Source organism: Bombina bombina, chromosome 1, assembly GCF_027579735.1.
Source record: "Bombina bombina isolate aBomBom1 chromosome 1, aBomBom1.pri, whole genome shotgun sequence".
Classification (NCBI taxonomy): Eukaryota; Metazoa; Chordata; class Amphibia; order Anura; family Bombinatoridae; genus Bombina; species Bombina bombina.
The window spans coordinates 552,359,141-552,373,541 of NC_069499.1; the positions used below are offsets into that span (position 1 = coordinate 552,359,141).

The 14,401-nt window shown below is 38.5% G+C and overlaps 1 protein-coding gene across 1 annotated transcript in view; it reads right to left on the reverse strand.

Annotated features, from left to right (window-relative positions):
* LOC128659728 (aldehyde oxidase 1-like) overlaps nucleotides 1–14,401 on the reverse strand; it is a 561,780-nt gene that overhangs the window by 458,032 nt on the left and 89,347 nt on the right. The window contains 1 exon segment of the mRNA XM_053713310.1: nucleotides 10,678–10,749. Within this exon segment, the coding sequence (XP_053569285.1) occupies nucleotides 10,678–10,749 (72 nt within the window).

Sequence of the window (14,401 nt, forward strand, 5' to 3'; positions counted from 1 at the left end):
TAACGACCCGCATAGCTAACGCTGGCTTTTTTCTGGCCGCACCTTTAAAATAACTCTGGTATTGAGAGTCCACAGAATGGCTGCGTTAGGCTCCAAAAAGGGAGCGTAGAGGCATATTTAACGCCACTGCAACTCTCGATACCAGAGTTGCTTACGGACGCGGCCAGCCTCAAAAACGTGCTTGTGCATGATTCCCCCATAGAAAACAATGGGGCTGTTTGAGCTGAAAAAAACCTAACACCTGCAAAAAAGCCGCGTTCAGCTCCTAACGCAGCCCCATTGTTGTCTATGGGGAAACATCCTACGTCTGCACCTAACACTCTAACATGTACCCCGAGTCTAAACACCCCTAACCTTACACTTATTAACCCCTAATCTGCCGCCCCCGCTATCGCTGACCCCTGCATATTATTTTTAACCCCTAATCTGCCGTTCCGTACACCGCCGCAACCTACATTATAGCTATGAACCCCTAATCTGCTGTCCCTAACACCGCCGACCCCTATATTATATTTATTAACCCCTAATCTGCCCCCCACAACGTCGCCGCTACCTACCTACACTTATTAACCCCTAATCTGCCGAGCGGACCGCACCGCTATTATAATAAAGTTATTAACCCCTAATCCGCCTCACTAACCCTATAATAAATAGTATTAACCCCTAATCTGCCCTCCCTAACATCGCCGACACCTAACTTCAAGTATTAACCCCTAATCTGCCGATCGGAGCTCACCGCTACTCTAATAAATTTTTTAACTCCTAAAGCTAATTCTAACCCTAACCCTAACACCCCCCTAAGTTAAATATAATTTTATTCTAACGAAATAAATTAACTCTTATTAAATAACTTATTCCTATTTAAAGCTAAATACTTACCTGTAAAATAAACCCTAATATAGCTACAATATAAATTATAATTACATTGTAGCTATTTTAGGATTAATATTTATTTTACAGGCAACTTTGTAATTATTTTAACCAGGTACAATAGCTATTAAATAGTTAAGAACTATTTAATAGCTAAAATAGTTAAAATAATTACAAAATTACCTGTAAAATAAATCCTAACCTAAGTTACAATTAAACCTAACACTACACTATCAATAAATTAATTAAATAAAATACCTACAATTATCTACAATTAAACCTAACACTACACTATCAATACATTAATTAAATACAATACCTACAAATAAATACAATTAAATAAACTAACTAAAGTACAAAAAATAAAAAAGAACTAAGTTACAAAAAATAAAAAAATATTTACAAACATTAGAAAAAATTACAACAATTTTAACCCCTTAATGACCACAGCACTTTTCCATTTTCTGTCCGTTTGGGACCAAGGCTATTTTTACATTTTTGCAGTGTTTGTGTTTAGCTGTAATTTCCCTCTTACTCATTTACTGTACCCACACATATTATATACCGTTTTTCTCGCCATTAAATTAACTTTCTAAAAATACCATTATTTTCATCATATCTTATAATTTACTATAAAAAAAATTATAAAATATGAGGAAAAAATGGAAAAAAACACACTTTTTTTAACTTTGACCCCCAAAATCTGTTACACATCTACAACCACCAAAAAGAAACCATGCTAAATAGTTTCTAAATTTTGTCCTGAGTTTAGAAATACCTAATATTTACATGTTCTTTGCTTTTTTTGAAAGCTATAGGGCCATAAATACAAGTAGCATTTTGCTATTTCCAAACTACTTTTTTTCAAAATTAGCGCTAGTTACATTGGAACACTAATATCTTTCAGGAATCCCTGAATATCCATTGACATGTATATATTTTTTTTTAGAAGACATCCCAAAGTATTGATCTAGGCCAATTTTGGTATATTTCATGCCACCATTTCACCGCCAAATGCGATCAAATACAAAAAATCGTTCACTTTTTCACAAATTTTTTCACAAACTTTCGGTTTCTCACTGAAATTATTTACAAACAGCTTGTGCAATTATGGCACAAATGGTTGTAAATGCTTCTCTGGGATCCCCTTTGTTCAGAAATAGCAGACATATATGGCTTTGGCATTGCTTTTTGGTAATTAGAAGGCCGCTAAATACCGCTGCGCACCACACGTGTATTATGCCCAGCAGTGCAGGGGTTAATTAGGGAGCTTGTAGGGAGCTTGTATGGTTAATTTTAGCTTTAGTGTAGTGTAGTAGACAACCCAAAGTATTGATCTAGGCCCATTTTGGTATATTTCATGCCACCATTTCACCGCCAAATGCGATCAAATAAAAAAAAAACGTTAAATTTTTCACAATTTTAGGTTTCTCACTGAAATTATTTACAAACAGCTTGTGCAATTATGGCACAAATGGTTGTAAATGCTTCTCTGGGATCCCCTTTGTTCAGAAATAGCAGATATATATGACTTTGGCATTGCTTTCTGGTAATTAGAAGGCCGCAAAATGCTGCTGCGCATCACACGTGTATTATGGCTAGCAGTGAAGGGGTTAATTAGGAAGTTTGTAGGGAGCTTGCAGGGTTAATTTTAGCTTTAGTGTAGAGATCAGCCTCCCACCTGACACATCAGACCCCCTGATCCCTCCCAAACAGCTCCCTTCCCTCCCCCACCCCCACAATTGTCCCCGCCATCTTAAGTACTGGCAGAAAGTCTGCCAGTACTAAAATAAAAGCTTTTTGGGGGGTTTAGGTTTTTAAAAAAAAAAAAAAAAAAATTCTTCTGCTGTGTAGGACCCCCCTTAGCCTCCAACCTCCCTGATCCCCCCCAAAACAGCTCTGTAACCTTCCCCATCTGCCTTATTGGGGGCCATCTTGGGTACTGGCAGACAGCTGCCAGTACCCAGCTTGCACAAAAAAAGGGCTTTTTTTTCTTATTTTTTTTTTTTTCTGTAGTGTAGCTTCCCCAACCCCCCCCCCCCACACACAAACCCCCCACCACCTCATTGATCGTTTGTTTTTTTTAACTATTTAAACTGATTATAACTTGTTAATTTAACACCATTTTCTGTAGTGTAGCGGTTCCCACCCGCTCCCTCCCCGTGCACGTGCCCGCCCCCGCCCTCCCGTGCACGCGCGCACGTCCGTGCGCGCCCCCCCGGGCATCCCCGCCCACGATCCCGCCCCCCTCCACATCTCCAGGGCCATCGATGGCCGCCACCCGCCTCCCGGTACTGCTCCCACCCACCAACGAAGGAAGCCACCGATCTCCGGTGCAGAGAGGGCCACAGAGTGGCTCTCTCTGCATCGGATGGCTTCAAAAGGTTATTGCAGGATGCCTCCATATCGAGGCATCACTGCAATAACCGGAAAGCAGCTGGAAGCAAACAGGATCGCTTCCAGCTGCTTTCCACACCGAGGACGTGCAGGGTACGTCCTCAGGCATTAACTGCCTTTTTTTTGAGGACGTACCCTGCACGTCCTTGGTCGTTAAGGGGTTAAACTAATTACACCTACTCTAAGCCCCCTAATAAAATAACAAAGCCCCCCAAAATAAAAAAATGCCCTACCCTATTCTAAATTACTAAAGTTCAAAGCTCTTTTACCTTACCAGCCCTGAACAGGGCCCTTTGCGGGGCATGCCCCAAGAAGTTCAGCTCTTTTGCCTGTAAAAAAAACATACAATACCCCCCCAACATTACAACCCACCACCCACATACCCCTAATCTAACCCAAACCCCCTTAAATAAACCTAACACTAAGCCCCTGAAGATCTCCCTACCTTGAGTCGTCTTCACCCAGCCGAGCCAAATTCTTCATCTAAGCGGAGCAAGAAGAGGTCCTCCATCCGGTAGAAGTCTTCATCCAAGCGGGGCAGAAGAGGTCTTCCATCCGATTGAAGTCTTCATCCATGCGGCATCTTCTATCGTCATCCATCCGGAGCGGAGCGGCAGCATCCTGAAGACCTCCGACGCGGAACATCCTTCCTGGCCGATGACTGAATGACGAATGACGGTTCCTTTAAATGACGTCATCCAAGATGGTGTCCCTCGAATTCCGATTGGCTGATAGGATTCTATCAGCCAATCGGAATTAAGGTAGGAATATTCTGATTGGCTGATAGTGTTAGGTTTATTTAAGGGGGGTTTGGGTTAGATTAGGGGTATGTGGGTGGTGGGTTGTAATGTTGGGGGGGGTATTGTATGTTTTTTTTTACAGGCAAAAGAGCTGAACTTCTTGGGGCATGCCCCGCAAAGGGCCCTGTTCAGGGCTGGTAAGGTAAAAGAGCTTTGAACTTTAGTAATTTAGAATAGGGTAGGGCATTTTTTTATTTTGGGGGGCTTTGTTATTTTATTAGGGGGCTTAGAGTAGGTGTAATTAGTTTAAAATTGTTGTAATTTTTTCTAATGTTTGTAAATATTTTTTTATTTTTTGTAACTTAGTTCTTTTTTATTTTTTGTACTTTAGTTAGTTTATTCAATTGTATTTATTTGTAGGTATTGTATTTAATTAATGTATTGATAGTGTATTGTTAGGTTTAATTGTAGGTAATTGTAGGTATTTTATTTAATTAATTTAATGATAGTGTAGTGTTAGGTTTAATTGTAACTTAGGTTAGGATTTATTTTACAGGTAATTTTGTAATTATTTTAACTATTTTAGCTATTAAATAGTTCTTAACTATTTAATAGCTATTGTACCTGGTTAAAATAATTACAAAGATGCCTGTAAAATAAATATTAATCCTACAATTGCTACAATGTAATTATAATTTATATTGTAGCTATATTAGGGTTTATTTTACAGGTAAGTATTTAGCTTTAAATAGGAATAAGTTATTTAATAAGAGTTAATTAATTTCGTTAGATTAAAATTATATTTAAGTTAGGGGGGTGTTAGTGTTAGGGTTAGACTTAGCTTTAGGGGTTAATACATTTATTAGAATAGCTGTGAGCTCCAGTCGGCAGATTAGGGGTTAATAATTGAAGTTAGGTGTCGGCGATGTTAGGGAGGGCAGATTAGGGGTTAATACTATTTATTATAGGGTTAGTGAGGCGGATTAGGGGTTAATAACTTTTTTATAGTAGCGGTGCGGTCCGCTCGGCAGATTAGGGGTTAAAGGGACAGTCTACACCAGAATTGTTATTGTTTTAAAAGATAGATAATCCCTTTATTACCCATTTCCCAGTTTTGCATAACTAACACAGTTATAATAATATACTTTTAACCTCTGTGATTATCTTGTATCTAAGCCTCTGCAAACTGCCCCTTTTTTCAGTTCTTTTGACAGACTTGCAGTCTATCCAATCAGTGCCTGCTCCCAGATAACTTCTCGTGCACAAGCACAGTGTTATCTATATGAAATACGTGAACTAACACCCTCTAGTGGTGAAAAACTGTTAAAATGCAATCTGAAAGAGGTGGGCTTCAAGGTCTAAGAAATTAGCATATGAACCTCCTAGGTTAAGCTTTCAACTAAGAATACCAAGAGAACAAAGCAAAATTGGTGATAAAAGTAAATTGGAAAATTGTTTAAAATTACATGCTCTATCTGAATCATTAAAGTTTATTTTGGCCTAGACTGTCCCTTTAATAAGTGTAGGCAGGTGGAGGCGACGTTGAGGGGGGCAGATTAGGGGTTAATAAATATAATATAGGGGTCGGCGGTGTTAGGGGCAGCAGATTAGGGGTACATAAGGATAACTTAAGTAGCGGCGCTTTGCGGTCGGGAGATTAGGGGTTAATTATTGTAGGTAGCTGGCTGCGACGTTGTGGGGGGCAGGTTAGGGGTTAATAAATATAATATAGGGGTAGGCGGTGTTAGGGGCAGCAGATTAGGGGTACATAAGTATAACGTAGGTGGCGGTCGGCAGATTAGGGGTTAAAAAAATTTAATCGAGTGTCGGCGATGTGGGGGGACCTCGGTTTAGGGGTACATAGGTAGTTTATGGGTGTTAGTGTACTTTAGAGTAGAGTACAGTAGTTAAGAGCTTTATGAACCGGCGTTAGCCCAAAAAGCTCTTAACTCCTGTTTTTTTTCTGCGGCTGGAGTTTTGTCGTTAGATTTCTAACGCTCACTTCAGCCACGACTCTAAATACCGGAGTTAGAAAGATCCCATTGAAAAGATAGGATACGCAATTTACGTAAGGGGATCTGCGGTATGGAAAAATCGCGGCTGAAAAGTGAGCGTTAGACCCTTTTCTGACTGACTCCAAATACCGGCGGTAGCCTAAAACCAGCGTTAGGAGCCTCTAACGCTGGTTTTCACGGCTACCGCCAAACTCCAAATCTAGGCCTTAATGCCTTAATTTGCTCCTGAATATCTTCGAGGGGAGAATCTACCTCAATAAGTTCAGACAGAGAGTTGCACCAGTAGGTGGCTGCTCCCGCCACTGCGGCTACTGCTGCAGCAGGTTGGAATAAAAATACTGTGTGTTGTAACATTGTCCTCAGGAAAGTTTCCAAACTCTTGTCCATAGTTTCTCTAAAAGATGAACTATCCTCAAGGGGGATAGTAGTACGCATAGCTAGTGTTGAAATGGCGCCATCCACCTTAGTTATAGAACCCCACAATTCTATTTGAGAGTCAGGGACCGGGAACAATTTCTTAAAAGTTGCAGAGGGAGAAAACGAAGTTCTGATTCTTTCCCATTCGTTACTAATAATGTTCGCAATATGAACTGGTACAGGAAAAGTCTGTGGGAACCTCCTGTCTTCACAAACAGTGTCTAAATTAGGGATCTTAGGTTCCTCAGGTAGCTTAGCCTCTGGAACCTCTAGCGTAGACAGGACTTCCTTTAGTAAAAAATGCAAATGTTCAATTTTAAATCTAAAGGATGGTTCCTTCGCCTGAGGAGACTTAGTAACTGTTGTCTCCGACTCAGAAAGTTCAGCCTCTGACGTTACAAAGGTTAACTCATCCTTGGATAGCTGAGACATACAGGCTAGATCCGATAGGAATTTTACATGACTCTAAGTTGGGAGAACTATGTTTAACCTTTCTCTTACGTTTCCCAGAGATAGGTAGGACACTTAGGGCCACAGACACCACCGTTTGTAGCTTTGCGGTAAAGTCCGCAGGAAGAAGGCCCCCTCCAGACCGAGAATTAGACTGCATGTGAAGCGGTTTGAGTAGACAGGGCAGAAATCTCTCGGGTTATAGAATCCTGAGAGGTTGATGGCTCAGAGGGACTAATTGCGCTATGGGTGTTGGCAGGCTTAGCTCCCTTCTTAGACATTACAGTGCTTAAGCAATTGGAGCAAAATTGAGCAGGCTTGCAAACCACAGTCTCCTAACAATATAAACAGGTATTATTATTCACTATAGAAGTAGTGGAACCTTCTAACATAGTATCAGAGTCCTCCATAGCTTTGGTATGTAATTCCACAGATGGAAAAAAAACAAAAAAAAAACAAGTGTTTTTAATATAAACAGGCAGCTTTACAATCCCAATGGCTGGGACACTCACCACCTCCTCGACAAATGATCAGTGAAACTCTCTCCTCAGGAGTGCTGTCTGCAGCAGGATCGCAAGGAAGTAAAAGAGGACGCACCCGGTCATATGGTGCGCAAGACAGGACTTCCCCTGCTATGCAAAAGAGTATTAAGCTAATATGAACTGTGCAACGCTAAAAAACGAAAGTAAAACCTGTATGTTCCCAAGCCAAAAGCACACAGTCTTATTAGCCCAAACCTAATGCAGAACATAAAAATCCCCCATAACTGTTCCCAATAATCTCCCTAAAGGAGATATTAACCCTTGATCCTATTAAGGTATAGAGGAGTCACACTGTGACCCTATACAGGAGTCCCTGCTATAACAATAACAGACATTCCAACCTGCAAAAACTCATTTCAGGGAGGTGGCTTCACCCGCTACTGTGCCGCCACCCCCCCTCCCAGTTATATATTGGACACCTTGAAACTCTAAATAAGATAGAGACTTACCATTAAATTAGCTTCCCACTAAAGTCACATTAAAAAAGTAGCTTTATTGTACAACCACATACAACAAACCTATTTTCCAGTGATCGTAGGCTTGTTGAATGCTTAAATATTTCAGAATACAAAGTTTAATTACGTGCAGTAAAAAAAGGAGCATTTGTGTTTTATTTGATTAAAATCAGTGGGGGCTTTTTTGTTACTGATGCAAGCTTTGAGGGTTCTATAACGTCCCAGCAACTAAAGGCAATCCTTAAAAAAAACACTTTTCCGGATTTGGGCCACATTGGATCATGGTACTTGGAGTTTCAGGGATATTGCATTCCATTTGCTGACATCAGGGAGCCGCTGTAAGAATCAGGGAGACTCCCTGAACTTCAGGGAGAGTTGAGATGTCTGCAATAAAGCGGACTTACCCTCTAGGATCCATGATGTGGAACAGATACAGCCTCTCAAGTGTGACAGCCTTGTAGCGATGCTCTGACAGGGACCTGAGTGATTAAAAGCAAGCAGTGAAACTCGTCAACACTGATTGCTCAGGTGTTGTTAGCTAACAGCCTGTTACCCTGCATCTCCAGACTCTAACTTTCATCAATACTCTCACAATACTCTCTATCCTCTCTTGAAGGGAACATACCTATTATAGGAATATCTAAATCTTCTGACACTTCTCTGCCACCTCGTCTAGTGACTGGGTGGATAGGGGAAATGGGAGGGATATTTAAGCCTTTGGCTGGGGTGTCTTTGTCTCCTCCTGGTGGCTAGGTGTTGTATTACCCAACAGTAAGGAAAGAATTTGTGAACTCTCCCTGCCTTATGGAAAGAAAATGTATTACTGCATACTGAAATACTCTTGAGATTTAGATATTCAACTACTGGACTAATATGGCTACTACTATATATATACTGTGTATATATGTATATATATATATCTATATATCTATTTATCTATATATATATATATATATATATATATATATATATATATATATATATATATATATATATACCCCTTATTGTTTGCACACAACAGTTAGCTCCCCACTCCTAATGTAGCCTTGAATCAGCACACACTGTTTGATAAGTGAGCTCAGTACACATTCTAGTCTAAATGACAAGCGCTGTCTTTATCTGATCTCACAAAATTCAAAGTAGTGATCATGAGGGGTACAGCTGGCACAACTATTTACTATATGAAGGGTAGGTGCAGAGCTGTGTTTGCCTGCACAGACTGGGAGATCAGGACAACCATTGATTTATAATTATTAATAAGTAATGAGAAGCTAAATTTTATTTGACTTTTTTTTAACAATAACATAAATCAATAATTGAAGAAAAGAAACCACAAGATTATAAAGATTATTTATATTATAATAATCACTCGCAGTAGAAAAAATTACCAAGTAAAAAGTAAACAGAACTGCCACTAGACAGTCACAATAACTATTGCTAGTTGTAGGAACTGATGCTGGTCTCCCTACAATAAATGTCCCCTGCATTTCTGGCTGAGGCAAAAAAAAACTGCACATGTGCAATTTAAATTGGCTAACTGAAAACTATTAAACATGCACTACTAAACTGTCACACAAAGAGTCTTCTAACTGGACAAGAAGAAAGCTGTGGGCAGAATATGCCGGCCATTTTCAGTTGCTAAAAAAAGATGATTATTTAAAAGTTTAATGTACTTTGTTGGTATATACTAGGTTTACAATATCATTTTTTATTATATCAGCAGTAATCTCCAGTAAAATGTTGGAGAACTTATCTTAGCAGTTAGCCAACCAATAAAATGTATATACGTAACTATATTTATTAGAATCAATATTTATTCCTTAATTCTAGATTAGTTGCCTAAGCCTTAATAGACACCTTGAATTATATTTATGTAGAAACTAGATTATGAACCAATTATATGTCTATGCTGTTACAATATTATTTACAAAGCAAACCAAAATATATATCTAAAATTAACCTTACTCACAATGAATCACATTAAAATACCACAATAAAAACACCAGAATATGGACCGCTAACTTAACAGTGTTTAGTTAAACAATATATCAAGATACTTCACATAAATCTTACTAAATGTCAATAGATTTAAGATAACTTCCAGACAAGTATAATTAAACTATTTAGCCCACAAATGGTTCTATATTACCTCAATTAAAACACCAGAAATTTTATATATTATTAATGCAACAGACAATTTATATGCCAATATGTCTGGCCTGGAATAACTTCTTATTCAGACACAATAAAATAAATTCTAAAATATATATAGCAATAACTGTAATTAACTAACTTATATTAAAATACAAAAATTCTTTCTAAACATTAATATTTAAATACCAGTATACATTACCAAATAACCAGTATGAGAATTCAGCTTCTGGGGTTTCTTGTTGGTCATATAAGAAGGTTTTATCCACTATTTGCAAGGGTACAGGCCTCAAAATTGTTATCTTTCTATTCTAAGAAAGTGTCCCAAAATTGCATAGAGGTACTTAGCACACATCTATGTGTTTCTCTCTCTCAGTCAAAAGTTATGCAGCGTGTTTGAGTCTGTTGTGGCCATAGCCCACTCAACTCATGTCAGGGGGGATATTAGCTAACATGAAATATTAAATTGTGATACATTTGTAGTTTATTTAATGCTACTTCACAGGTACCCTGACAACTTCTTACAAGCTTATAGATGTGGAACCGATTGCAAGATGCTTGTCTGGTATATAACAGTAATAAAGAATAAGTATTGGGTCTAGACTGTCCCTTTAAGTAAACTAAGTGACCAGTAACTCACATTGTTTTCCTGAGGACAATCTTCAAGATAGTCATTGCACACATTCTTTTGACGTTGACAACAGTTAGTTTCCTAGACATAAAAAAGGGCATTAATATATTTTTTACTTTTATGGTACCAGAAAGACACAATAATGAAAATAACAATTTAATGTACATACAGTATGTGTATGTGTGTAGCAAAGAATTATCTGGTCTACTGTCAGTACATAGTTATATTTAGCACTTGTCATGTAACGTTGTCAGGGTGATGAGGTTCTGTGTGTTCTGAACACTAAAACAAGAGGATTTACCACTTTTAGGCATAATAAAGGAAAACTGAGAGATGCTTCAGTAAGGGCACTAGGAACACAAAATAGCAGTCTGTGGTACAAATGTAGCTAGACAGGGAACATAGAAAGATTGACAAACTATGGCTACACTTCAGGTGGTACTGGAGCACAGGATGGCAGCTAAAAACACATAAGGCGTATCACTAGAATGCTATTAAGATATAACTCACTATAGGCTAAAATAATGTGTATATATATATATATATATGTGTATATATATATATATATATATATATATATATATATATATATATATATAAATTGTTAAATACATGTATTACAAGAATGACTCTTGAAAAAGGCTGACGCAGGCGAAATTCGTAGAGGTGTTTCAAGATTGCCATTGTTGATGTGAGAGCATGGAGTTTAAACGCTGGGCGCCATAGTAGACCAGAGTTTGGTGGAGACCAGAAGCGGGATCCTTCGCAGTGGAGAAGTGGTAGAGTGTGTTTAAGGTGCTGAGGAGCCTGAACACTTGTGAATAATTACAGCCTGTTAAAGCTTACCCTGCTACTTGAAAGTTTTAGATCAAACCATATTCCACAGCAAAGTGTGAGGGAAACACTGAGGAGCCTGAGTGTTTGGGATAAACTGCAGCTCACCTATTATCTGGAAGCTCCTGATCAACCAACATTCTACAAGAAAAAAGACTGGAGCAAGCTAACAAACAAGACAATCTGGAGAAAGGAGTGTCATATACTCCAACCTAACAGAATCGATTACAATGTGAGTTCACTATAAACTTACCAAACATACAACAGCCTTAGTGGAGATTCTGTTTAAGAACAACTACTAAGATTTTTAGATTACCAGCGCTGGTATTTAATCCATTCAAAGTGCACTTTATTCATTTCCATTTATTTGTATGTTTTTTTAGGTATTGTGTGCTTTTTAGGAATTTTACATTTGTGCAATAAATGTATTTAACAATCTCATATATACAGTCTATCTTTCTATCTATCTATCTATCTATCTATCTATCTATCTATCTATCTATCTATCTATCTATCTATCTATCTATCTATACATGCACATTATTTTAGTCTATAGTGGGTTATATCTTAATAGCTTTCTATCGCTCCTCATTATGGGAAAGATTACAAGTAGCGCATTATGAATTTTTCGCACGCAATGTGGTCTTTTCGCAATCAATTTTCATTGCACAGGTATTACAAGTCTTGAAAGATCGTGAATTCGCACGTGCATGCGCCTTTTACGCAACAATCCTTTCTGCACTCGAAGAGCTGTAGTTATCAGTTTTGCGCAACATAAAAGTTTCACAAAACACTTCAAAAATACATTACACTCATATTAACACTGCCTAATAAAAATTATTAAAAAAAAATATTGCGCACAAAAGTTATAAGGGCTCAAAGATATGAGATCTCGGGTGTTAGAAAAAAAAAGCTGACGCAGGGATTTTACATTGACATACATACACATACATAGAGAAACGTATATATATGTATAGAGATATATTTTAATATGGAGATAAAGAAAATATTTTACATTACAATCTTATGCACATTAAGCAATATTTCAGATGTATTTTAAAAGAGATATTCGCATATAGATCTTGAGATATCTAGACATGTATATATTCATATACATATCTCACAATCAATAGATATATCAGTCCAAAATCATCATATATATATAGGGAAATATACTAGGGTTTTTGTGTTTTATTTTTTTCTATTTCTCTTCTCCATTGACTTCTATGGGGAATACGTGAATGCGCACGCGATTTCGCTGTTTGCCGCACGACTTGCAATCTTGCCCTATGTATTTTTAGTTGTTGTTTCAAATTCACCCTTGGAAGTAAGGGTATTTTTAGGAGTTTTAGACCATTTTTTTTTTGAGACAACAGGAGAACTGTTGTTGCTTTGAACACAGGATGGCAGACCTAAGGATAAAAAAGTGGAATGCAGACACCAACAGCGTAATACAAAGCCCACAGCTGGGTTGGACTGTGTGTCCTTGCTAAGAGTATCAGTGTCAGGAGCAATGCAGGACCACAAGCTGGGTACTAGGGACAGATGCAATGTAGGACCACAAGCTGGGTACTAGGAACAGAAGCAATGCTTGATAACAGGTTGTGTATAAACGGCAGGAGCAGATAATGACCACAGGCTGCGTATTTGTGGAAGGCGCAAAGCTAGAATACAGGCTGGGTATTGGCAGCAATAGCAATGAAGGGACAGAGACAGCAGCAAGAGCAATGCAGGAACGCAATCTTTGTATTATAGCAGCAATACCAATACAGGGACACAGGGTGGGTATTAGTGGCAGGAGTAATGCAGGATGACAGGCTGGGTATTAGTGGCATGAGCAGTGTAGGAACACAGGCTGAGTACAAAGGGCAGGAGCAATGCAGTGACACAGGCTGGGTATCAGTGGCAGGCGTAATGCAGTGACACAGGCTGGCTATCAGTGGCAGGAGTAATGCAGGATGACATACTAGGTATTAGAGGCATGAGTAATGCAGTGACACAGCCTGGTTATCAGTGTTAGTGGCAGGACTAGTGCAGGGACACAGGACACAATTTTAATTGTGCACTTTTGTAATGTATACAGTATACACCCCTTATCAAGGCACCCTGTTTTCAGGGTAAAAAGTGACTTTATTGAATTCCTCCAGGGAAATAGAAGTACTGGCGAGCATTCTTAAATATTCTCGCAGCCCAGAGACCCCAAGGTTTCATGGGGGATGTACTCTGTTAATCACAATTCCTGGGTAAATCTTTTGCAATTTAATTGTTAGAGGCACTAGGGCTAAGTCAAATAACAAGGGGGCTGGAAAAGGCAGCCCTGATGTCCCCTCTCCAAGGAAAAACTAGGCGAGAATAAATAATTAACTATGATACTAGCCATTGGAGAAAAATACATATAAGATCTAAAAAAAAAACCTCTAAAATTAAGCCTAAGCAGGGTATCAAATAGATATTCCCACTCCACTCAATCGAAGGCCTTCTCTGTGTCCAAAGACAGCAGGAACTGCACTTTGCTTATGACATCATTAACTGGTAATTTTGTGCATTAATAATAAAAAGTTTATGATCTGTTATTATTACACCAATAATACTGCAATGTGACCTCTTTTTTCAGTGGACTATAAAGTTGTCATACTGTGAGAAGCAGTTTCACTTTTCTCTGTCAAGCCAAAGTTAAGGTTACAAAGACTTTTGGTACAAAACATAGATTAACATTCTTGAATTTGAACTGACAAACTGAATCTTCATATGTAACAATAAAAAGGGCAGTGAATGAGGGCAGGTTGGCAATGGGTTAAACACACAATAGCAGTGACGCTTGGGACCCGCAGAGCACATACTGGTCCCAAGTGGAACCCGCCACTCATCCAATCAGCAGCGCTAGTTGCACATGAGTCTG